This window comes from Pseudorca crassidens, chromosome 1 (assembly GCF_039906515.1).
Source record: "Pseudorca crassidens isolate mPseCra1 chromosome 1, mPseCra1.hap1, whole genome shotgun sequence".
NCBI lineage: Eukaryota > Metazoa > Chordata > Mammalia > Artiodactyla > Delphinidae > Pseudorca > Pseudorca crassidens.
Genome location: NC_090296.1, coordinates 147872614 through 147898308, shown reverse-complemented (window position 1 = coordinate 147898308; position 25695 = coordinate 147872614). Strand labels below are relative to the sequence as shown.

Sequence of the window (25695 nt, the reverse complement as noted above, 5' to 3'; positions counted from 1 at the left end):
CTAAAGGCTTTTCTTGGATAGTTCATATAATCATCCTAACCACCCTGTAAATATTACTATCTCCAATTTGCAGATGAAAAAAACTGAGACAAATGTCACAGAACTAGTAAGTGGTGGAGCTGAGATTCAAACAGAGTTGGATTCTCAAACCATGCTTTTTCCCACTTCATACACTGGCTCCTTCTTAAATACACTGTTTATAGAAAGATTTTAATGGCAACGGAAGATGTTCACAATATGTCAAGCAGAAAAGCAGCTATATTATATAAACAGCAAAATCTCAACTGAGGGATGTATGTATCTATCCAGAAAGAATGAAAGAAATGAAAACCACAGCATTAGCAGTGCTGGCTTCTGATATTTTTTCTTTCCTATAGCTTTATACTTATAAATACCTTCTTAAGGGAATATATATACTCTTCAATGAGAATGAATTTATAAAATCCTGAATTTTACATTAAAAAAAAAATCTTCAAGAAAAGCATTCTCTGAGGCTATGTGATTCAGCAGCCTTACATCACCTCAATCGATAGAATGAAATGCTCCAGGGAGCACCTGCCTCTCCACATCAGCGAAGCATGGTGACTGACATTCAATGAGAGAAGGCCTCAGCTGAGACTAGGGATAAAGTGTGGGCCACACAGTGATGTCTGAAAGAGATGTCTCTTTATGAAGGGGACACACAAATGCCTGATGCAAAATATGTGTCTTTGAGTTCACATGCACAGGATCTGAGATTTTTGCTCCTCTTAAAAAGAAAAAACAAACAAAAAAACCCAGGCAGTCCTAAAGAACTGTATTTAAGCAATACTTGGATATAAGACACGTGAACTTTAGCCAAATATATACAGTAGAAAATCCCTCATAAACTGACTCCCATACACCAAGGCCAAATTACAGGTGTGTTACAGTACAGGTTTTCATAGGGCAACAATGGGACCAACAATCAACAGGGACATATGCCACATTACCTGATCAACCTTCATAATCTTCTTAGCCTTCGTATTTATATAATAATCTCCCCACAAGGTTTTCAAAAGAACTTCCTTTTTGATGCCAATTTTTTGACTGTAGATTTCAGCAAAGTGCTCAATTCTGAAAGAAAAGCAAGTGTTCACGTTATTAATAACAACATAAATGAGTATAGCTAACACTTGAGTGTTTCTGTGCCAGGTACTGTTCAACGTGCCTTAAATGTCATTTCAACTAACTTACAAGGTAAGTACTAATCTCCTCCATTTTACAGAAAAGGATAACGAAGCATGAGATATCACACAGGTAACAAGTGAAGCTGGGATTCAAACCCAAGCAGTCTCATTCCAGAGCCCAGCTTCCTGTCCAACTTCCCCTAAATCCATATGAATTAGAATTCATGCCATACCTCCCTTTTTTAATTCTGCATGTGTAAAACAAGAGGAATAATGGCCAAGGAAATGGAGGCTCCGGCTGCCCATTGCAGCCATGCCAACAATAAACTTTGTTTCAGCCCTTCACTGCCATAGGTACCTATTGCTCACAAAGAAAACAAACCCTAGAGCCAGAACCTGCCAAAAAAAGGCTTTTTAGCATCTGGGATTAAACAGGAAACAGATAGATACACACTTACATAACTCTCTCCAGCCCTTAGAGAAGCCAGTTAGCACCAGGTCTGCTCTACTGGAAACCCCAGCCACACAAGAGCGGTCACCTGACAAATAATGATGCTGTATATTACAGCATCTGCAGTGTCTGGGTAAAGGACCTAGAAAAAATACCTTTTCTGCAGGGAACAGTATGCTCCTACATAATCTAAGTTTTGAGTCCAACTCTCAAAGTACCAGCAACTTAAAAGACACCTGCTATATTCTCCAGTGCAGAAGGAATCCAAAGTTAACAGATTCTAGACAATTCTTTACCTGTCATTCAACAACTGTGGAATCCAGGGGTTAACTACAACCAAGTCCAATTAGCTGATATTCTCTTATGATAATAGAAGCCTGGTGGGAGCAATAAAAAGCTGCAGGAGTGGAAGTTAATAATTATGGTTGGAACCAGAAATATGAAGAGCATCAGGCAGCAGCTTAGAAGCAAAAACAGATGCTACAGAAACTGCTGAAGATGAATAACCAATGCCCCCTCTCGCTGAGGTCCAAGGGAGAGAAAAACACCCATCAGGAATCAAAATTCACATCATACAGTTATAAGCTACTAACATTCTGAAAGAGATGGCCTCAAAGGTCCATCACTTCCAAAGTAATTCACTATGGTAAGCTTTATTTCCCATTTGATCCAACAGCTTTTTATTTAGTAGAGTTTTTTTTTTTACTTTTCTAAAACTTTAGTTTCTATTATTATTTTATTTATACTTATCATATAAAAATTTATACATAAATTGTATATATAACATGTATATAATATATAATTTATACATTATTTATATATGTTAGTATCACTATATAGATATATATATATATATATATTTTTTTTTGCGGTACGCGGGCCTCTCACTGTTGTGGCCTCTCCCGTTGCGGAGCGCAGGCTCCGGATGCGCAGGCTCAGCGGCCATGGCTCATGGGCCTAGCCGCTCCGCGGCATGTGGGATCTTCCCGGACCGGGGCAAGATCCCGTGTCCCCTGCATCGGCAGGTGGACTCTCAACCACCGCGCCACCAGGGAAGCCCAGTATCACTATATCATTAACTTATAATCTTTTTCGTCTTTTTGGAGGGAACCCATCTTCTCTTTACCAATTTTCACCTCACTCCATAGACATAGCTTTCCTACTCTGGAGGGCTGAAAGGAGCACTCTTGGTCTCTCTCCCACCTCAATGGCTACTCAACAAGCAAAAAGAAGGCCAATGGCCAACACTTATTGGGCAGAGTTCCTATGCCTCAAAAAGGAAGCAAGCTCTGTCTTGCTCCCTACTCCAGGGATCAGTAAAAAGAGCCAAGCTTCCTCCTTGACTTCCTGAAGTTAAGTACACCTAGAACAAGGCACAGAACCTTCTTTCCAGAGGCAAGTCAGCAGACCCTTATCTCACCCTGGGCTTTCCATCTCCCAACACCTGATCTTTCCAGACAGGCTGCAGTCCTCCATGCAGATTCGCAGATCCATTACAGGACCTACAGGAGGGAGACAATGGGAGGCAACTACTGTGGCCTGAGGTCCCAAGCGCATTCTCCAGCCTATCTCTACCAGGGAGCCCTGTTCTTTACAGTGATGTTCTCTGGGTCCTCAATAAATACAGCCAACACTTTGATCATCATATTGGCAACTTGGGTCCATTCTTAGATGGTTAGCGCTGGAGATAATGACTGAGTGATTTGTATAAGCTTTCAACATAGTTTATATTCCTTGAACTTGAATTGTTTGTTGGCCTGACATAGGATCAATTTTTATATATCCTTCACTGACACTTAAAACAAATCCGGACTTTAATTATAATACTATTCATATGGTTTGTTGCTATTTGATGTTAAACTGTGATATGATGCAATCCCCCCAAAACCACATGACTGTGGATTTCTACTTATACTTCTATTTTTGTCTCATGAACTTTGCTGTTATGATCATTAATCTCTTTACTACAGAAATGTGCCAATTACCCATATAAAAATGATACTTATGCCACATTTGCCATAAATTCTGCTCTGCTTATCATTAAGATCGCCAAACCTACTTTCTTTTTATTCACATTTGTTTGACATATTGAACCAAAGCTTTGATGTTTACCCTCAGTCCCTTATGCTTTATGTTTATTTTATTTAGCAAATCTCTGGAAATTTCCTTCTTATAAAAGACAGTATCTCCTCAACAGGGGATTCAAACATTTACTGTCATAACTGTTCTGATTAGGTAGATTTCTCTTCATGCTTCTAGGATTTTTTTGTTGTTGTTGTTGATTTGTGCTACCCAGTCCGTTATGTTTTCTTTTATCCTTTACAACAATGTGTCAGATATATGTCTTGCTTTTAACTCAAAAAGTGGCAAACAAAGATTTTCACAAACACTGAAGCATACTATAAAATCATAAATTATAGTAAGAAATTGGCCATTTGCTTAGACCACTGTCTTCAAACCCTTTTCTAGTCCATCATTTATTTACACATACATACACATACAGACACATAAATCTTTGAAAATCTTGTTTTTCATCCTTTACATTCTTTTCAATCCCCCAGTTACCACAAAAGTTGTTTATAAACATCAAACCTTTCTTGATTATTGCTTAGTGCTTTTATTCCTGTGTCTGTCATTAGTTATAATTTTAAAATACTGACAGTTTCTAGCACAACTTCTCCATTCTTGAATTCTATTTTAATTCATTTCCTCTACCGAATAACTTCAAACAAGATTCTCAGAAAAGATTTGCAGAACATGTTTTCCAAGACTACTGACCTATCAATCTTTTGCCCTGAGTGACAGCTTAGCCAAGTATGAAATTTCTGGGCCACATACTCTTTTGTGTCCAAGGTACCCAATGGATTAATGTTAATTGCAGGATTCTAAGACACTGCTGCACAAAGACAAACAAAACTATAAGGAAGGGCTTTTCCTTGTCTTTTCTTTCCTGCCCCTGTTTTATAGGGTTGGGGGCCTCAGCTCTATTTATCTTAATCAGGAACTAGATCGTTGCTGCCACCCACACAAGTCAATGTGTTTCTGCTTTTTCAGAGCAGATTCTCCTGGAGTAACAACTATTAACAGGACAGATTTAGGCCACACAGCCACTAGTCACACTTCTTAATCCTGTCCCACTATATAAGAGTTTATAGAACCATCTGCTAAATTCTGAAATGTACTCATTTCCCACTTTTTGTGACAACTTTCCCTATTGAAGTTGCCAACCTTCCCCATTCACTGACATGTTAGAGGAAAATTGGAAGGAAATGGGTCTCCAGCTTTCATTTCCACCAACCCTTTCCCATAAATTAACATGTCAACTAGTTGAGAACAGGCACTAGCAGATCTATAAAGATGACTTTGTCTAATACAGGGGAATTCATTTATTGACTGAAAGTACGTAAAAATGTCCAAAGTTGTGAGAAGTTACCCTCATTCTGTTCATTCAAGTCTCTCCCCATTCCTTCTTGTGAGATTTAGACTAAAATTCACATAAAACATTCAATTTTTTATGAAAATCATTACAAGAAAAGGGCAAGCCCCTTACATTGTAGCTCACTAGCAAAATTTACAAATTAAGAAATCAATAGGTCTGACCCTGTTATATGACTGAAAGAATCACTGTACATTTTAGCTCAAAGAAATTCTTAGAAATTATCTTAGACCTATTTTCTTATTTTTCAGATGAGGAAACAAGGCCCAGAAAGATGACAATGGTAAGTCATCAACTACATATGAAAAGTGCAAATTTTCAAGTTTGTAATTTCCATTTTCACTATATATCCATTATCTGAATTTATCTGTCTGGTATAACCTTTATAGGCACCAAATAAACCAAGGTATCTATAATTTATTACAAACTAGCAGAGAAAAATTATGGTATTATAATTTATTATGCTGCCCAAGGCAAAATGTGTTCAGTCAAAAGGAAGTTGAAGGGCAAGTTCCTGTAAAAAGGAAGACAAGGAACAGCCAAGGGTGGTTTCACCTGGTGCATTATTTCTGGTTCTATTATCCCTGCAAATTATATGTAAGGTTAAGCCTACAACTAAAGTAAATTTCATTATATCCCCACAACTGTTTACCCAGGCCGAAGACATTTTTCTCAAAGTAAAAATCCGCTGAATTTTCTGATTTCACAAGTCAGCGATGGTTGTGGTTAGAAATGTAATCAATTACTTAGCACATTCAAAACTGGTATCACTACTACTTGGCCTGAGTGTGTACACACCCAGAAGGGGCAATTAGAAAAAACAAGGGTCCCTATATTCCATAGTGAAGATCCCATAAAAGCACTATGGTAAAAAAGCGTGAACTTCAGTGCCAGGCAGACTTTAAACTTAACAACAGCTATGCCACTCAGCGGCTAAGTGATGTTTAACAAATCAATCAATGTCTTTGAACCTTAAATAATAAATATTAAGACCTATTTAAAAGGATTGTTCTGGGACTTCCCTGGTGGCGCAGTGGTTAAGAATCCACCTGCCAATGCAGGGGACACGGGTCCAGGAAGATCCCACATGCCACAGAGCAGAGCAACTAAACCTGCGTGCCACAACTACTGAGCCTGTGCTCTACAGCCTGTGAGCCACAACTACTGAGCCCACATGCCACAACTACTGAAGCCCATGCGCCTAGAGCCTGTGCTCCACAACTAGAGAAGCCACCGCAACAAGAAGCCTGCACACCCCATAGAGGAGTAGCTCCTGCTCGCCGCAACTAGAGAAAGCCCGCACACAGCAATGAACACCCAATGCAGCCAAAAATAATTAATTAAAAAAAATTGGAAAAAAATAAAATAAAAGGAGTGTTCTAAGAATTCAATGAAATAATTTAAGTGACTAGCTCAACGCCTAGCATATGCACACCCTCAATAGTTAGTTTCTTTCCACAGTAACTTCTGCTAGTGTAGATAATAAAAGTTGATAATGTATTTGCTCATATATGCATAATAACCTCCAGATGATTCACAAGAAACTGCTGGGACAAACTAGTTTTCTGTGGGGAAATGAACTAAAAAGCTAAGGGATAGTGTGGGAGACTTTTCATTGTACGCATTTTTGTACCTTCTGAATTTTGAATTTATTCAAAGAATAAGGTTTAAAAAGTTAATTGTATATAAAATCTACAAAGAGATGCAAAACTTGCTGAACATTCAAAAATCAAGGTAATCTACTATATTAATAGTTAAAGAACAAAAATCATAGGATTATATTAATTGATACAGAAAAAGCATTTGAAAAAATTTGACACCAATTCATAGTAATAACTCAGAAAAAAAGGAGTGCAGGGGAACTTCCTTACCTTGACAAAGAACATTTACAAACAACTTAGAACTAACATTATACCTGTTGGTGGAAGACTGAAAGATGGGGAACAAGGCAAGTATGTCTACTTTCCCCACTTATTCAAACAGTGCTGGAAGTTCTTGCCAGTGCAATAAGGCAAGAAAAGAAAGGAAAATGGCACAGGACAGGAAGAAATAAAAGTTCTTATTTGCAGATGACATGACTACCTTGTACAAAATCCCAAAGCATCTACAAAAAACTCTTAGAACTAATGAATAGGTTTAGCAAGGTGACAGTATACAAGATCGACACACAAAAATCAAGTAATTATATTTCAATACAGTAGAAATGAAGATGTGAACACCAAAATAAAAAATACCATTATAATTTCTAGAAAAAAAGAAAAATTAGGTGCAAGCCTAATATAATATATATAGGACTTAAATGCTGAAAACCACAAAATGCTGATTAAAGAAATCAAAGAAAATCTGCACAATTGGAGAAACATACAGCCTCCATGGATTAGATGATTCAACATAGTAAAGGCATCAATTCTCCTTAAATTAATATACAAGTGTACCATGCACTTTCCACCAAAATCCTAGCAAAAATTTTTTTGCAGATATAGGCAAAGATTATTATAAAATGTATATGGAAAGGCACAGACCCTTGAACAGCTAAAACCATTTTGAAAAAGAAGAACGTGATGGAAATAATCCACCCAATTTCAAAACTTATTATACATTTAGAGTAATCAGGGCTATGTGGTATTGGTGGAAAGACAGACACATAGATCAATGAAACAGAATATAATACTCAGAAATAGACCCACATAAATATGTCTAACTGATTCGGACAAAGGTACAAAAACATTCAATAGAGCAGGTATAGGCTTTTCAATAAATGGTGTCAAAGTAACTGGGACACCCACAGCCCCCAAAATGAACCTCAACCCAAGTTTCACATCTTATACAAAAACTTAACTCAAAATGAATCACAGATTTAAATGTAAGAAGGAAAACTATAAAACTTCGAGAAAAAACATGAGAGAAAATATTCAGGATCTAGGGCTAGGCAGACTTCTTAATGCCAAAAGTATAATTCATAAAAGGAAAAATCGATAAACTGGACTTCCACTCAAATTAAAAACTTTGCTCTGTGAAAGACACTTATTAAGGTGAAAAGCGAAACTCTAGACTGGAAGAAAATATTTATAAAACACGTATGAGACAAAGGACTAATATCCAGAATATATAAAAAATTCTCAAAGCTCAAAAGTAAAACATAAATAAATAAAAATTAGAAAATGGGCAAAGGACTATACAACGAAGCAGGTAGTCAAGAAAATGAAAAAGCAACCTATTGAATAACAGAAAGTATTTGCAAATTATATATCTGATAAGGGGTTAATATCCAAAATATACGAAATACTCATACAACTCAATCGCAAAAAACCCAAACAATCAACTGAAAAAAAGGACAGAAGACATGAACATTTTTCCAAAGAAGACCTACAGATAGCCAACAGGTATATGAAAAGATGCTCAACATCACTAAATATTGATCATCACTATCAGGAAAATGTAAGTCAAATGACAATGAGCTATCACCTTACACCTGTTAGAATGGCTATTATCACAAAAGGTAAGAAATAAGTATTGGTGAGGATGTGGACAAAAGGAAACCCTTTGTGCACTGTTGGTAGGAAGGCAAATTGGTACAACCACTATGGAAAATATTATGGAGGTTCCTCAAAAAATTAAAAATACAACTACCATTTGATGCAGCAAGTCCACTTCTGGGTATTTATGCAAAAAACCCCCAAAACTCTTGAAAAGATATATGCACAACACCTTATTGCAGCATTATTTACAACAGCCAAGGTATGGAAACAACCTAAGTGTCCACTGATACATGAACGGATAAAGATGATGCAGTATATATACACAAAACGGAATACTATTCAACCATAAAAAAGAATGCAAACTTGCCATTTCCAACACCATGGAGGGACTTTGAGGGCATTAGGCTAAATGAGATATGTCAGACAGAGAAAAACAAGGACAAATACTGCATGATCTCACTTACATGTATGATCTTTAAAAAACAAAACCAAATAAACAAGCAGCTTACAGATACAGAGAACAGATTGGTGGTTGCAAGAGGCAGGGAGTAGAGGGTTGGCGAAGTGGGTGAAGGGGGTCAAAAGGTACAAATTTCCAGTTATAAAATAAATCAGTCATGGGATGTAATGTATAGCATGGTATAGTTAATAACACTATATTGTATAATTGAAATTTCTTAAGAGTCAATCTTAAAAATCCTCATCACACACACACACAAATTTTGTAACTATGTATAGTGATAGAAACTAACTAGATTTACTGTAGTGATCATTTCACAATATACAAATATTGATCATAATGTTGTACACTTGAAACAAATATAATATGTCAATTATACATGAACAAAAACAAAATGGGCAAAGGACATAAAAAGACATTTCAGGGCTTCCCTGGTTGCGCAGTGGTTGAGAGTCTGCCTGCCGATGCAGGGGACGCGGGTTTGTGCCCCGGTCTGGGAGGATCCCACATACCGTGGAGCGGCTGGGCCCGTGAGCCATGGCCGCTGGGCCTGCGCGTCCGGAGCCTGTGCTCTGCGACAAGAGGGGCCACAGCAGTGAGAGGCCCTCATACCAAAAAAAAAAAAAAAAGACATTTCACGCAAGAGGATACACAGATGGCAAATCAGCTCATGAAAAGATTTTCAACATCACAAGCTGTTAGGAAAATGCGAATTAAAACCATAATAACATATCAGTACACACCTATCAGAATGGCTAAAAAAAGACAAGAAAAAAAATAGGAACAATACCAAATGAGGGTGAAGATGTGGAGAAACTGGATCACCATACATTGCTGGTGGGAATATAAAATGGTACACCAGTTTGACAGTTTTCTTTAAAAACTAAACACACAACTACCCTATGACTCAGCGAATGCCCTTCTAGGCATTCATCCCAGAGAAATGAAAACTTATGTTCACATGAAAACCTACAGATGAATGCTTACAGCAGCTTTACTCATAGTAGTCCCAAACTAGAAAAAACCCAGATGTCCTTCAATGGGTAAATACTCAAACAGACGGTGGTACAAACACACATGGAATAGTACTAAGCAATAAAAAGGAACCAACCAGTGATGATGCACGTAACAACTTAAGATATGTCTCTAAAGAATTATTCTGAAAATCAAATCCAGAAAAGGTTACATATTATTCAATTACATTTCTATAACATTCTTGAAATGACAAATTATAGAAATAGAGAAGAGTTAGTCATTAAGGAGGGGCTGGAACTCGGAAGGAAGTGGGTGTGGCTATATTAGCGGAACATGAAGGCTCTTCATGGTGATGGATTATATCAATGTTAATATCCTGGCTGTGATATTACACTACAGTTCTGCAAGATGTTACCTTTGGAGGGACACAAGGTAAAGGAACAAGAGAACTCTCTGTATTCTTTCCTATGACTGTATGTGAATCTACAATATCTCAAAATAAAAAGTTTAATTAAAAAATCAATTGGATAGGGGCTTCCCTGGTGGCTCAGTGGTTGAGAGTCCGCCTGCCGATACAGGGGATGCGGGTTCGTGCCCCCGTCTGGGAAGATCCCACGTGCCGCGGAGCGGCTGGGCCCGTGAGCCATGGCCGCTGAGCCTGCGTGTCAGGAGCCTGTGCTCCGCAACAGGAGAGGCCACAACAGTGAGAGGCCCACGTACCGCCAAAAAAAAACAAACAACAAACAAAAAAAAAACAATTGCATATAAAATCCACAAAGAGATTTAATTACATTGAAACACTTACCCAAAGCCCCACCCATCTATTGCACTTGTAAATACCACATTTCCCTGGTCTGGAGAGAAGTAAAGGTGAGAATCATCCGTGTCCTCCAAGCCAGTGCTCCAGTCATACACTTGCTCTCCTTGCTCAGAATTTGGATTCACTTGCGATTCAGTCTCTCTCTCTGCTCTTTCTTCTAGCACTTTAGAAGTAAAAAGAGCTCCTGTGAGTGCATTAATCTAGGAGAGATGGTAAAATGGCAGAATGTCATTCAGATGCTTTGCACGCCCACGACAGGAGACACACTGTCTAAGCCTTGCTAAGCCTAGAATCGTAAGGCACAGTTTGAGCTCATATTAAGCACACATGGATGGTGATGACGTTTATAGCAATCATTAACTTATATGCTATCAACCCATGCTTTTCACACCCAGCAAAGCTAAATTGGAAGGCTTTTGAAAGGTCATTTTTGTGCTCAAGAGTTGAAAGCAGACACTAATCTGTCATATCTTCAACTTGTTTTCCAGGACCAAGGCCAGGTGTCACTAGAACTCATGGTTTCCAACCCCCACAATCTTCGTTTATAACCTTAGTCAACTCCCTCACCATTTCTCACAGCAGATGTTTGAACTGTTCGCCCCTCTCTTCAGGCCCTCTTCCTGACCTCTAACGCCCAACTATTTTCACTCTCAAGTAGGTAATCTTATTTCCTACCTCCAAGAGAAAATGGAACCTATTATTCAGAAATCCTGCAAGCTCGCAATAATTCAACCTATAGGTCCATCTATATCTACAATTACCACTGGCCCTTCTCCTTCCACTGCAGGGTGGGAGTATTTCATCTGTACCCATCCCTGACTATCTCTTCAGGGAACTAGATCCACTGATCCATTCTTTTTCACTGCTCTACCTTTATCACTTCCTTTCTTTAGCAAATAAATATTCTCAAGTTGGTCACATCAATGATACTCCACCATCTTGAAGAAGACATTTCAAACCTCCATGCATGGCATACAAGGTTTACCATAATCTAAACCCTACACTCCTTTCTACTAGCGCCTCTTATCACTACTTAACAGGATCTAATTCTTCAACTATAATAAATAATTTGCAGTTCTTTTAATGAAACATTGTACTATGCTTTTTTTCCTTTATAACTCTGTATATCTCATTCCTTCTCTCTTGAAGAACTTTACCATAAGTCTCTACCTGGCAAACGCTACCTCTCTTCCATCTCAAGGCCGCTTTTTCCTAACTCTCCCTTTCCTCTTGACCCAGTCTGGGTGAAGCAGCCCTCATTTACGCTCTCAAATCACATCCAGGGGTTATCTCATTGTTCTCCAAATATCTCTTTTAATTGTCTGTCTCCCCTACCACACTATGAGAGCTTTGAAAATAGGGACTCTGACCTGTCTTTATAGTCATAATCCTTAGCACAAAGTGAACATCCAAGAATTCATTTATTCAACATATAGGTATGTTAATGTTCGCTGAATAAACGAATGAATGCTTTGGTAAAATTTCATCTAAAGACAGGTAATAAAAAAAACCAAAGAGTCTCCTAATATTGCTTCATTGTGAAACCAAACCACAGGATTTTAAACAAGAGAACATTGAAACCTATTGTCTAAGCTTTATATTCAAGGATGCTTCCAGGAGATGGAGGGGGCTCCTAAGATGACACTTGTTCTATTGCCTCTCTTCTGGTATGATGACTCTGACACATGTGAATCTAAGTAAGTGAATTTTCTGTAGCAATGCCTCATACTCAACTCAGCAACTTCCTTACAACCCTTCTTTGAGCCACAATTTTTCAAATACCGAAGTAAAGGATAAAATACCTGTTCTAAAATATTCTTGAGGTGAGAATAGGCCTCCTGTGGGGTGAATTTCAGTTCCACTATCAAGCGATCTATCTTATTAATCACTAAAACTGGACGGATGTTTTCGAGCCAGGCTTGTCGCAGAACTGCCTGTGTCTGATTAAAAAAGAAAGGAAAATGTAAAGCTCATGACTTGAAATAAGTAAAGCACATTAGAAAATTCTGATTAATAAGCAGCTCATTTCCATACTCCTTGATCACAACTCAGACCATGCCAGTCAGACACAGGTGTTCACCAGACATTCACAAAGTATATAACACAGAAGCATAGAACTACAGACAAGAAACTGTCCTTGCCTTTATGGAACCGTCAATTTATTTAAGAAGGATAAATAAAATTATGTAAAAGACAGTGAACAGTTTTGTGGAATTATACACACACACACACACACAACACACACAATTTACCGAATTTTATTCAGTAAATAATCAGAAAACAAACACTCATGTTGCCAACACACAGGTCGAGCAACAGAACATTCCCCCAGAAGTCCCCTGTGTACACCTTCCTGAGCATAAACAACCTCTCAGCATTAACCACTATTCTGCTAAAGTCAGGTCTGTTCATTTTACTCGTCTTGTCAGGACACCTAAGACACTACAAAGACTAAGGCTGTGCTTCTCCAACTGGGGGACCCGGGCCCTTACAGGCTATCAGATGGGAAGTTACAGAATAATTACAGCATATCTTCTTGGAATTATCAAATTGTCTCCATTTCTACAAGAAAACCTCATTTAATTGTGCTTTTGCTTTATTGTGCTTCACAGACGTTGCATTTTTTACAAACTGAAGGTTTGTGTCAACTCTGCATCAAGCAAGTTTATTAGCACCATTTTCCCAACAGCATTTGCTCACTTCATGTCACTATGTCACATTTTGGGAATTCTCACAATATTTTACATTTTTCATTATTCATCTATTTGTTGTGGTGATCTGTGATCAGTGAACTTTGATGTTACCATTACAACTCAGTGAAGGCTCAGAAATGGTTAGCGTTTTTTAGCAATAGAGTATTTTTTTAATTAAGGTACATACATTTGTTTTTTAGACATAATGCTATTGCATACTTAAGAGACTTCAGTATATTGTAAACATAACTTTTATATGCACTGGGAAACCAAAACAAATTCACGTGACTCGCTTTACTGCGATATTCATTTTACTGCACTGGCTCAGAACCAAACCTGCAATATCTCAGAGGTATGCCTGCCATTTAAACCGTTCCTTATTCTTTTTAAAAAACATTAAAACAAATAAGGGCATTTAAGAACTAGGACACAAAGGTGACAACATTTTTAAAGATAACACATAAGGTTTCAAAGAAAAATTATTTTAAAAACTGAATTTAGAAAGCCACTCTGAGTTTCACGTCGACCGGAGTTACATGTTCACTCTGGCCTTAGGGGTGAACTTTTTGAACTTTGGTGGGAAAGAGAAGAAAGTCTCGGTTAAGGATCTGGAAGAGTAAGAGGGGGGAGGAGGAAGGCAGAGAGACAGCGTGTGTAGGGGGGGAGGGGGGCAGACTGACAAACCAACAGAAGAGACTCAGTATCTTGCTATCAATTACCTCTCACAGGTCAGAAACTTTTCCACTGGAGTGAAACCTCCAGACCCTCCTAAACACCTCTCCCATTTTTGCTGAGTCCCTCTCCAAGACGACATGACAGACACATCAAGGCACCTTAAAGTCATTCTCTCTACTATCCCTTCAAAACTTGGGGGATTTAACTCCATCACAGACCAGAACACTACCAAAAGTGAAATGGAAAACCAGCTTTCTGATGGTCAGTGAAATGTCTCAAGTGGCACAGAGTCATCGGCAGTCAGTTCCTCTTCTCTCCTCCCACCTTCTTTAACCAGCTAAATATTTCCATGTTACAATCCACTACCTGTGGACAGACCCCTTCCACAGCATCCACTACAATGATGCACCCGTCACAAATGCGAACAGCCGTCGATACTTCTGAGGAGAAATCCACATGTCCTGGAGAGTCTATCAGATTAATCAGGTACTCCTCCTCACCTGAAATGAAATTGGAAGACACACACTTTCAGTTGTGCAGGTATACAGTACTCTTCCTCAGGCAACCCAGAGTAAGAGAGCTTCTAAGAAATGACTGAATAAAGCTAAAGAAGACAAAAGCCAAAATGGTAGCTCAATCAACAGCCACCATTCCATTTTACGAATTCCCAACAATGGAACTATCAATTCCAAATAGCATTGGTATAAAAGGTTAAAGGATTTTATTATTCTAATAATCTAATAACCACTTATCAAGAGCTACTGTGAGCCAGGCACTGTGCTAAACACTTGTGCTAATCACACATGATTCCGCCCTTAAAATATCCATACAACATAAACATTCCTCTACTCACTGTGCAGATGAGGAAACTGAGACTACAAGAAATGAATGGAAAAGACACAAAGCAGGTGGCCAACAACTTCCCTACAACTTCTCAAAGAGCAGTGCGTGAATATGCGCAGCAAGACTTACAGTCAATTCGAAGTCACAAATTTAAAGAGCAGCTACTGTGTGCCAAGCAGTGCGCTATGTGCTTTCACATTTGATATACTGTATTCTTTAATCCTCACAACAAAGTTGTAAGCTCAGAGCATGACTCATGCCTATGTGTCCTGTTTTAGCTCTGAAGGTCTCACATCCCATCAAACGCCAACGTCAGTCCCACGTCCCACTAAGCCCTAAGTCAGTCCCAGGCAAACCAGAACTACTGGCCACCCTAGGTTACAGAGACATCATATTATCAATAAAACATAATTAAGTAAACTAGCCAGAAAACCGGTCGTTCGTTAGAATTCTACACTCATTCCCCATTCACTGCTAAATTTGATACAATTCTCTTTTAATGGCATAATAATTACTTAAATGATCAAACACCTGAATATACCTATACTTTACTTCTGCTCCTCCTCTTAACTCAGTGTTTTTCAACTTTTGTGTGCTCCAGAACTACTACAGGGCTGAATGGTAGAACTTATGGGGCCATTTAAAGGAATTCCCCAAGTGTGAGGTTAACAACTTGATGATCTGATTAGTGCCCTGTGTGACACTGATAACGATAAAACAACAACACTGCAGTAACCGAAGCCAGAGCTCACATTTGTGAAGTGCCTATCTGGGCACTATCTGGCACAGTTCTAAACATTTTATGGACGTTATCTAATGTTTACTTACAACAACCCTTGCAGTAGTTACTACCATTAGGCCAAGTTTACAGAGCAGGAAACTAGGGCACGGAAAAGTAAAATATCTTTCTGAGGAATATCCAGCTAGAATCCAACTCTAAGGTAAATTGCCTAAGGTCAAAAAATGGTAGAGTTAAAGTTCAAACCCAGCCACCTCCAAAGTCATACTTTTCCCCACTATCCTCAAGATGGCATATATTTAATCTCACATGCCAAGATTCCACTAGTAGAGAATTTCTGAACAATAGGGTAAGGATTCCAAAATGCAATGGGCTCAGTGGGAAAGACTGCCATCAATCAGCAAGACTGCCTTCTTCAATACCACTCCTTCCCCTGCTTCCTCTTTTCATGCAAATGGCTTTGTAAGGAATTCTGGCTCTGATGCACCCACCAGGGAAGACTCCAACCAGAGAGGACTGTGGACATCTCTAAACAAAGTCAAAGAACCAGTGCCCTGGAACAATGGCCCCCGTGTGCCTCCTTAATTGAGTCTTTTACTGTCAGGTCTCACAGCTACCCTGCAGGATAAGCACCAGGGTCCCAACCAAATAAACCAGAGAAAATGAGCAGTGCTACAAAGGCTCAGCGTTCTATCCACTCCCATCACAGAAAACCAAAGGTATGAGATTCCTGAAATCATTCAGCATTTTTGCAGCCCAACCCTTCATATCATAAACATGCTAAAGCCCCCAAAAGGGAAGAGATCTACCCAAGGTCACAAAAGCAGTTGCAAGACAGAAACACACCCGGGTCTATCTACCACTTAGTCACTTCCTATGAAGGTCACAGATGCCTCTACACTTTGCAGCTGAGGAAACAACACTTGTTTGTTCATTTGGCTAAGAACCAGAATAAGAAACCCCGGAGTGAAAAAAGACTGATGTTCACTTCCTGGAACCAATATAAACCGCTGCAACCTACTCGGAACTTCTCTATGTTCACATCACCCTGGAGAAAAAGTCAGAGATCAAGGACCAACTATCTTTCATTCAATTTCACATGGCTAATATGGGCCATTGCCATAAGGCATGGGGCCTATTGTCAGAGCAATACGGTAACAGCAGCGCACCTTTGACTAACACTTAGAGTGACACAGAGAGATACACACACACACACACACACACTTGAGATGAGAGACTTGAGCATGCTTAAAAGCTGACAGTTAGGCACCAGGACAAAGGAGATAAGTACAGAGCACAAGTCTTTCACAGTGACAGGAGGCAAGCAAAGATACTAATAATGTTACATTTTGAGGGGTAGTGGCAAACAGAGAATTCTCCCATTTTCTGTGAAACACAACGTAAAAATGTCTGCTGAGATTGTGGGAGAGGGACCGAGAGGTAGACCGGAAGAGACTAGAAGGTTTAGGAGAGCTGTTGGAGAGAATGAGCAAGGCCCGACAGACAACATAGTGGAAGTCTGCCAGCAGCGCAAGGACCAGCCGAGAACCCAGCCCAAGTATAAGGAGAAAAAAGTGTAGAGAGTTAGCTCTATCAAGGGTTACAGTTTTACTGGGAGGACAGAAGGTGAAGAAAGCAAACTGAGGACCTTGGCAAGACTGTCAGCAAAAAGACAAATCTGGGTTGTATGAGGCAGGAAGTAAACGACGGACAGTGATGAGGCTCAAGAGACTGAAGGGCTTTCTGCAGTCAAAGAACGGGTACCTTGCTACACAGGCAAGAGAGCTGGGAAGAGTAAAGATGGTGGAGAAGGGAGTATTTGAATTTCAAATGTCAAAGATGAATAGTTGTGGATGATGCTAAAATCCAGCAAGTAGCCACGCCAGAGGGAGGGTGAAGTGGAGATCTACACGTCACTATTGATGAAGCCATGCCGTTGGAGAGGTCATTTTCAGAAACGGTAAAAGCTACCTTGGTGGATTTGGGCAAAAAGGAAAACAATGAGCCAGGTGCAAAGTCATTAGTGAACGGGGACTGGGGACTGTAACCGGGAGGTGACAGTGGTAAGAAAGGGTCGAAAATAACTGGATGGACAGTAAGAGTCTCAAAGGAGATGGAGTTTTAAAGCAAGGGTGGAAGAATTAAGCTTTGAACCAGAACTAGTGAACAAGGGGAACAGCAATCCCATGTCCTAACCCAGAGACAGATGGAGCATGAAAGAATGAGAAGCACTCACTTGAAAGAAGGACAAGAAAAGCAGTGTCCTCAGAAAACAGCCAGCAGGAGGAGAGGGGAACAGCAACAAAAGATGTTGCGGATGCAGGGGTTATTTCTTTACCTTGGAATGTTTTCAGAGAAAGTTTTGAGAAGGAAGGGAACAGTGAGAGGTTGAGGGCAGAGGAGGTATCAGAAGCACAGAGAAACATGGGGAAGAGATTGCTGAGAGGCCAGATCACAGGACTTCCATCTTGGGTGGTGACCAAAGACAACAGGGATGCGGGTAATGGTGGCCACAAGATGTCTGTAAGTAGTCGCAGCAATCCCTGGTGGACAGGACACATTTACACTTCAGGGGGAATCAGCCGTGGCCAGGACTGACTGATTTCCAAAGACTCCTGGTGCAAACGAGGAGTCTGCAAACGTAATTACTTGGCTCCCAGGACTACTACCACATGCTAACTACTCTGTCTTCAGGGGAGTTTCTTAACCCCTGTGAACTCCATTTTGCACACATGTAAGATGAGGATAACATCCATCTCACAGGATTGCTGTGAGGATTAAACAAAATCACGCATATGAAGCAGCTGGCTCAGAATCCAACTATCGTGCACCCATTTTCTTAGATCTGGCATCAACTGAATGCTTCACAGAGTAAAGCATTCATTATGTTAAGAGGAAATAATCTGATCTTTAGTCAGACAAGGGACAATGGAACCCTTCCCTCCCAGCCCTGGTCCCAAAGGAAGAGGACAGAAATCAGAACCTCGGGTTAACGTTCACATATCTGGAAGGGAAGGGAAGTGACTGATACGTGTTGGCCTTGTGTGAATCTGGATGGCATGAATCAGTTTCCCTACGGCCTAGTCTTAAGAGATTAAGACCAGAGAGCCACAGAGTTGAAACCAACATGTGTGTAAACTGTCCACTTGCCCACAACCACAAAGCCCTATGGAGGTGTTTACAAAGAGGTGACCTGCACATGGATCTCTTTGCAGAAAGTCCCGCCATATCCTTGGTCTCCACGTTTGGAGTACATCCAAGCTACTGTGGCTGCCACCTGGGTAAATACTGAGTATCCCACTGAACCAGGCTGTTAGCTAGGAGCACATATGCCTGAAGTACGAACTGAAAGCCTGTAAGTTAAAGCCCACTGCAATTTGTTCTACATAGTGCTTTACAAATTTTTAGTAAGTTGCCAGTATTTTAAAAATTGGAGGATTTTACCAAAAATCTTGATGCCAACTTTTCTTGATAAAAAAAAACAAAACAGAAAAATACAGGCATCAGTCAGCTGCAGCTGACTAGCACTAGCCCCCAGCCAGGTAGTGGGGGGTGTTTCATGGGTGGGCAGAGTCTGCTCTCTAGCTCATAACAGTCCCACCCAGACCGCCTCATTCATGCAGAGCTGTTGACACCAGCACCGCGTCAAGAACTAATAATATAGTACTTAATAATCAAATTAGACTGGTGTTGGAATAAGTAGTTAACTCTTTGGGGGGAAATTTAAGTTAGACATCTACCTCACAGCTTGCATGTATACACATACATGTGAATAATTATGGTAGGATTAAATGTAAAAACTGAAAGTATAAAAGAACTGGTGGTAAACTAGAAGTAATTTTTATTTCAGTCTTGTGTTTTCATGTATATTCTACAACATACTGAATTTTCTATAATACATATAAACTTGTAAATTTATTTAAAATTTTTAAAAAGACGAGTTAGAATGAAAAATTCATTTCAGAAGTTCTGCAAGAGCAATATTTGCTCACAGGTATAAAGAGTAGGTAGAAATGACAACAATAGGCCTTCTGACAACAATAGTCCAGGAATTTCTAAGTATTTAATCCATCTGAATACATTTCTCTCATCTATAGTTGCATCCTAGGCTAAAGGATTCAAAGGTATTACATCCTCTTAGGATTTTTTATAGTATGCATATTGGGATTGGGATTATTTCCTAACTCTTGAAATGACCAGATAAATGTATAGTATCCTTGTGGGAAGGGCACAAAGAGAGGTGGCTAAGAAATAGGAAAATAACAAGATTTAACAATATGGTCCCAACATTTGTACCAAATTTTAGTCACAAATGGAAAGATGAGAGAGGCTCCATTTTCTCAAGGAAGAACTGGGGCCCTGGAAAACGCTAAAATAAGAATATCACCTTGATGGTTTTCAACACTCTATCTGTAATATGCATAGTTTTGGTATGCTTATTTGTTTACCTTAAATGAGAAAAATACCTTATCTTTCAATCCATGTGAGGATTTGAAAAAATTTTTGAAAGCTGGTTAAATTAAGAGTCAAAACAAGAAAACACTTCATTAACATTTAGTACAGAGATCCTCAACTAACAGGGCATTTGGAAGGGGCATGGGAAGGAGGGGAAGAAGTGGTAAACACAAAAATCACCTGTGGAGTTTCTTCAACCATCACGTTTCCCTCCTCCAGAAGGGAGACCCCCTTCAGGCTGTCCCACCTTCACAGCAGGAAACGCCCCATTCCAGAGAGTCAACGCTGAGATAAGGATGAGAATATACCTCATCTCTCGGAAGTTTTGAGAACATGTCTCAGTCAACATCCCCAACTTCCATCCCCATTTTGCAGATGTGGAAAGCAAGGCTCTAACTGTCAAGTGTGGTGACTGCCTAACCCACAGCCCCTTCTAGGCCATCACGGTCACAAAGAAACATGTTGAATACTTTATGGCTCCACTCCAATCACCACTGATCAGACTAGGAGATGACCATCCAACCACAGACTGGCAGTCCATAGGTGCAACCTCTGCCATAGTCTGGCATCAAAAGACAAGCTGAGCAACATCCTGCTCTTGAGATGTATGCTCGTAAACGTAGGAGAAAGCAGCAGTAAGCAACAGAACAAAGGGAAAAAAACGGGAGCTGAGAGGAGGGGTCAGGGAAAAGGGAGTTCATGAAGATGGAGGCACTAAGGGTAGGCAAAAGCTATAAAACAGAGAAAAGACTTACAGGGTAAAAACAGATAAAACAGAGAACTCAACCCAAGGATGACAGGGGAGTTCCAGAGGGAAGATCCGTTAACTTTTACTGATGGTCTCTAGAGCCATCCTGGATCCAGAATCAACAGCTGCCTTCACTTTCTTTGAGATGTCACTCCAATAATGCTCCTGCTTTTGGATTTTCATGAATATTGTTTCCAGTATCATTTCACACATATTCTGTCAATAAGCCATCCCACCCCATCCCAAGCTAGCTTAAGCCTCTGCTCTGTGCAATCAAGAAAGTATATCTAGGACAGTCTGAGAGCAAGTTACCCAAGGTCATACAGTTCAACAAAATAAAGATTAGACCATTCAATTCCCTGGGACCTATAGCCATTTTCCTGCAACACTGTACCACAAAGACAAAAGGGAACTGCAGTGACTGAAGGTCATGATACATAAAGTAAACCTTAATAAAATGGTTTAAAAAGGGGTGAAGGAACTGGAGACAAAGTCCAGAGAGCAACTAAAATTGACACTAAAGTAATCTTCAAATGAAAACAGACTAATGAGTGTGGAGAAAGGAAGGCTACAAATGTCTTGAACTCTATAAAAATACGGAGAGAAAAGAAATAAACTGACCACTGACCCATTCACTGGATCGCAGAATGACAACGTCTAAAAGGTGAGAGGTAGATTTTAAAAAATAAGGTATCAGTTTAAATACTAAACACTGGGAATTCATGTACGTAAAAGCTTCAAAACTGGTTTAGTTCAAAAACACTGTAAGACTGACCTCAAAGAGAACAGTCATGTCCCACATAGTACAACCCTTGGTGTCAGTGCCAGAGATATGAAGGATAAATCACAGGTCAGTCCATTAGGAAAATGAAATATAGCTTTATTATTTTCTTCTAGTTATAAAAATTCACATTTTGTGTAAAATTTCCAAACAGTGCAAAATAAATATTTTGAAACGTGTAAGTTTCACATAATCCAGCCACTAATAACTAGAGTTAAGGTTCTGGTATGTGTCCTTCCAGACATCTTTATCTATATACATAATATATTCTTATTACTAAAACACATTCATATCTTATAAGTATTTACTCTGCAACTTGCTTTTTGTCTCCTACTTTACCTTTTCTATATAATTACATATAGGTCAAACAGTTGTTTGAACAGCTGAATAGCATTTCACAGCATGGATGTATCAGTTTACTTAACTATTTTCCTTAACTATGTAAGGTTGTTGGTATTATTTTCCCTATTACAAACTTTTGAGTGAATGTCAATGAACATATATCTCATGTGCTTGTATGACTGTTTCTGTCAGATAAATCCCTAGAAGTGTTACTGTCAAAATGGCATCCTGGGGCTCCCCTGGTGGCGCAGTGGTTGAGAGTCCGCCTGCCGATGCAGGGGACACGGGTTTGTGCCCCGGTCCAGGAAGATCCCACGTGCCGTGGAGCGGCTGGGCCCGTAAGCCATGGCTGCTGAGCCTGCCCGTCCGGAGCCTGTGCTCCACAACGGGAGAGGCCACAACAGTGAGAGGCCCGCATAACGCAAAAAACAAAATAACAAAAGACAACAACAAAAAAAATGGCATCCTGATCTGGGGATAAAAACTATAGTGATTATGGCAATGCGTACACAGTCAAGTAAATAAGACTCTAGATCTAATAGGCAGGCCATAGGACAGAAGGAGGACCCAGCAAGGAAATGGGACAGTAAGGCTGAACCAGCAAGGTCCTAAGACTCCTGACCTTCCCTCTGAAGAAATCTATACAATCACCTGAGTGGATGGGGACAAGTGTGAGCTGCCAGTTCTTCTGCCCTCAAGCCAGTCAGAGGTCCCCGCCTGTACTCAAATGTGGACAGCCTGACTCTGATCTGACAACAGATCATCTGGAAAGGCCAGAATGAAATTTGTGGAATGTAAAGCAAAAAACCTGAGGCCTGAAACTAATTCAGGAAGAGAAAGAAGGACACAAAAGATACAAAACCATTGTTCTTTAAAACACAGATCGATTTACCTTTTGCATAATGTAGTGAAATGGCACTGGATTTCATAGTGATCCCTCGGACCTGTTCATCCTCTCTGCTGTCCATGTACCTTAACTGTAAAAATGCAACATATGCATCCGTATTTCCCAATGAATTAAAATGTAATATTAAAACGGACTGATTTGGATTTTTGTTTTAAATACTTAAACTTTTAGGCTTATTGCCATGAAGTTGTTCGTTATGTCCCATTATTACCTTCTTAATCTCTGCAACATTTTTCTTTCCTAGTACCACTTATTTCTTCCACCTTTCCTTTCTCCTGATCAATTTCTAACTTTTTATCAGTTGTAATGCAAGACAATCACAAACTGTTTACATTGCTAGTATTTTTTTTAATAGGCTTTATCTTTTTAGAGCAATTTTAAGTTTATAGAAAAACTGACTGGAAAGTAAAGAGGTTCCCAAGCATCCCCTCTCCTCCTACACACACAGTTCCCCCTATTACTTACATTTTATATTAGTGCGTAGTGTGGTACATGTTACAAATAATGAACCAATATCAATACACTATTATTAATTAACGTCTATAGCTTACATTAGGATTCAATCTTTAAATGTACTATGACGTGTCCACCATCACTGTATCATATTTGTTAGCTGTATTAATCTTTTTGAAGAACAAACTGTGGCTTCATTGATCTTTTCTAATTCATTAATTTATGGTTTATTATTTCCTTTCATCTACTCACTTTAGAGTTATTGTACTTTTTCTCACTTCTCAACTGGGAAAAATAAAAGCACTTTATTATTTCATTCAACCCAGTTTTTTTAGCCTTCTATAGACAGTATCTTCGGCCAGTTCCCCACCCAACGTGCCTCAAATGCCCAAGTCTTCCTTCAGTCTCTTAGGTCTACTTTTTTCATTCAATTTTGCTTCTCTACCTCCTCTTCTCTATATTACCAGTCACCTGATAAATCCTACTGACTATATCGTAAATTCACTGAAGGGAGGAACATCTCTATCTTTCTACTACAAATAAATTATTCCAATTTCTTTCAGTTCACAGTTAAAAACAAAGGTCTCTATCATTTCATTTCCTAAAACATGATCTTCCTTCGTCATGACCCTCAAGCTTCAGAAGCCTTCCTTTGGTACTTAGGTTAGCCTTCAACGTCTTTGTAATCTGATACATTTTTTCTACCTGCACCATTTTCTCTCTCAGTATAGGCAAACGTTCCACTCAAATCAAGCACAACCCACAAATTAGCCGTCATGCATTTTATCCACATTATTTCCCACCGTGAAGCATCTCTTCCACCTGTGAAATTTTCCACAATCATGCAAGGTTATCAAATGATTGGTTGCAAAAACTCATTCTTGCACTTATAAAATATTCATATAAAGTAACATAAAGCAATATAGAAATAACTTTTTCTCAACGATCTCTTTTATCTTGCTAAATGGACTGGCAGCTTCTTAGATGCATGAACTATGCTTCATACTTTTTCGATCTTTAAGAACACAACTAAGGACTCATCACATTGTAGATTTGCTAATACTAACTGAAATGCAAGTATATATCAAATATAACATACCTTGCCTGCCAGGCGGCTGGAGATAATGCCATTGCTAGATATAAGACAGTCAGCCAGAGTAGTTTTTCCTGTTAAAGTAACAATATTAATTTAAATTGATTTCTTTTTTTTAAAGGGTGAAGTAGGTAGATTGTATCGACAAATTTAACAACTAACCATAGAACTGGTTTAGCAAATATTTCCTGTTTACCTCTACTAAGTGAAGCAAGATACAACAGGCATTTTAATTAGAACTTTGAACAAAACGTCATCTGGAAGGACACAGATTCCAGCACTCCACAGTGCTGTAATCTGTATCGCCAACCCTGCGGATCAACCTCACTTTAAAATCCGTCAAGCAACATTTATTTTTAAGGACAGAAAAAATGGTATGAAAGCAATGTCTGTGAGAAGCTAAGCGCCATGCATCCCTGTCCCCCTCTCATGTCCCGTGCTTTGGTCACATACATTTCATTCTCCCCTTGCTGACATTATTCCCACTTGAAATGTGTGCCCCCATCTGCCATCTTGAATCACCCGTCCGGGGGGTCATCTCTAACACTGTTATAAAGCCCTTTTCTTAACCCATTACTAGCTTCCCGACCCTCCAGTTCTCTCAACCCTTAGAGTCTACTTTTTGCCTGCCTCACGTTGTGCTGCCTCAACCCCCAAATCACCTCTCTATATAGCTGCGCTGGTGCCCTGTGCATAAATCCTTACCTTCTGACATAGCTAGCAAAATACCTCGAACTTAGCAGATGTTCAATAAACATCGGACGAGTTAAACAGAATCACATAACACAGGTTCTGAGGACATTATGTCAAGGCTACAGACGTATTATATTACAAAGCCATTTCAAAATACTTGACAAATACTAAAAAACTCAACTTCTCGTTTAAAAGACAACAAAATATACTACATAGAAGAATAACAATCACTAGTTAGCTGTGTTCCTCCCACAGCAAAGTTTTAAAGGAAATAAGACTTGCCACTTAGCAAGCATCACTCTCAACTGCCCACAGCATCACTCCACTGACACGTGTGGAGACACACCCCCTTAATTACTGAAAATAAGCCATTTAGAAAGGATTCTTACCATGGTCAACATGAGCCAAAACACAGATATTCCTGATGTTAGCCGTGTTTTTCTGGAGTTGAATCATCTTATCCAAACTGTTCAGCACCATGGTCACTTATTTCCTGTGACTAAT

At 39.4% G+C, this 25695-nt stretch overlaps 1 protein-coding gene across 5 annotated transcripts in view; it reads right to left on the bottom strand.

Annotated features, from left to right (window-relative positions):
• The window catches only part of EFL1 (elongation factor like GTPase 1), a 134853-nt gene that overhangs the window by 108270 nt on the left and 888 nt on the right, over positions 1-25695 (bottom strand). For 3 of the 5 annotated variants that reach the window (XR_010932737.1, XM_067698459.1, XM_067698468.1), the window contains exons 2-8: positions 25581-25690; positions 24505-24572; positions 22938-23022; positions 14504-14637; positions 12572-12709; positions 10755-10969; positions 972-1095 (exon numbers count right to left, since the gene is read on the bottom strand). Coding sequence is in view for 4 of the 5 variants with exons in the window: in XM_067698459.1 (XP_067554560.1) it covers positions 972-1095; positions 10755-10969; positions 12572-12709; positions 14504-14637; positions 22938-23022; positions 24505-24572; positions 25581-25671 (855 nt within the window). In the remaining variant the exon portion in view is untranslated. The remainder of the gene's footprint in view (positions 1-971; positions 1096-10754; positions 10970-12571; positions 12710-14503; positions 14638-22937; positions 23023-24504; positions 24573-25580; positions 25691-25695) is intronic. The other 2 variants (XM_067698476.1, XM_067698481.1) reach the window with 1 other exon arrangement.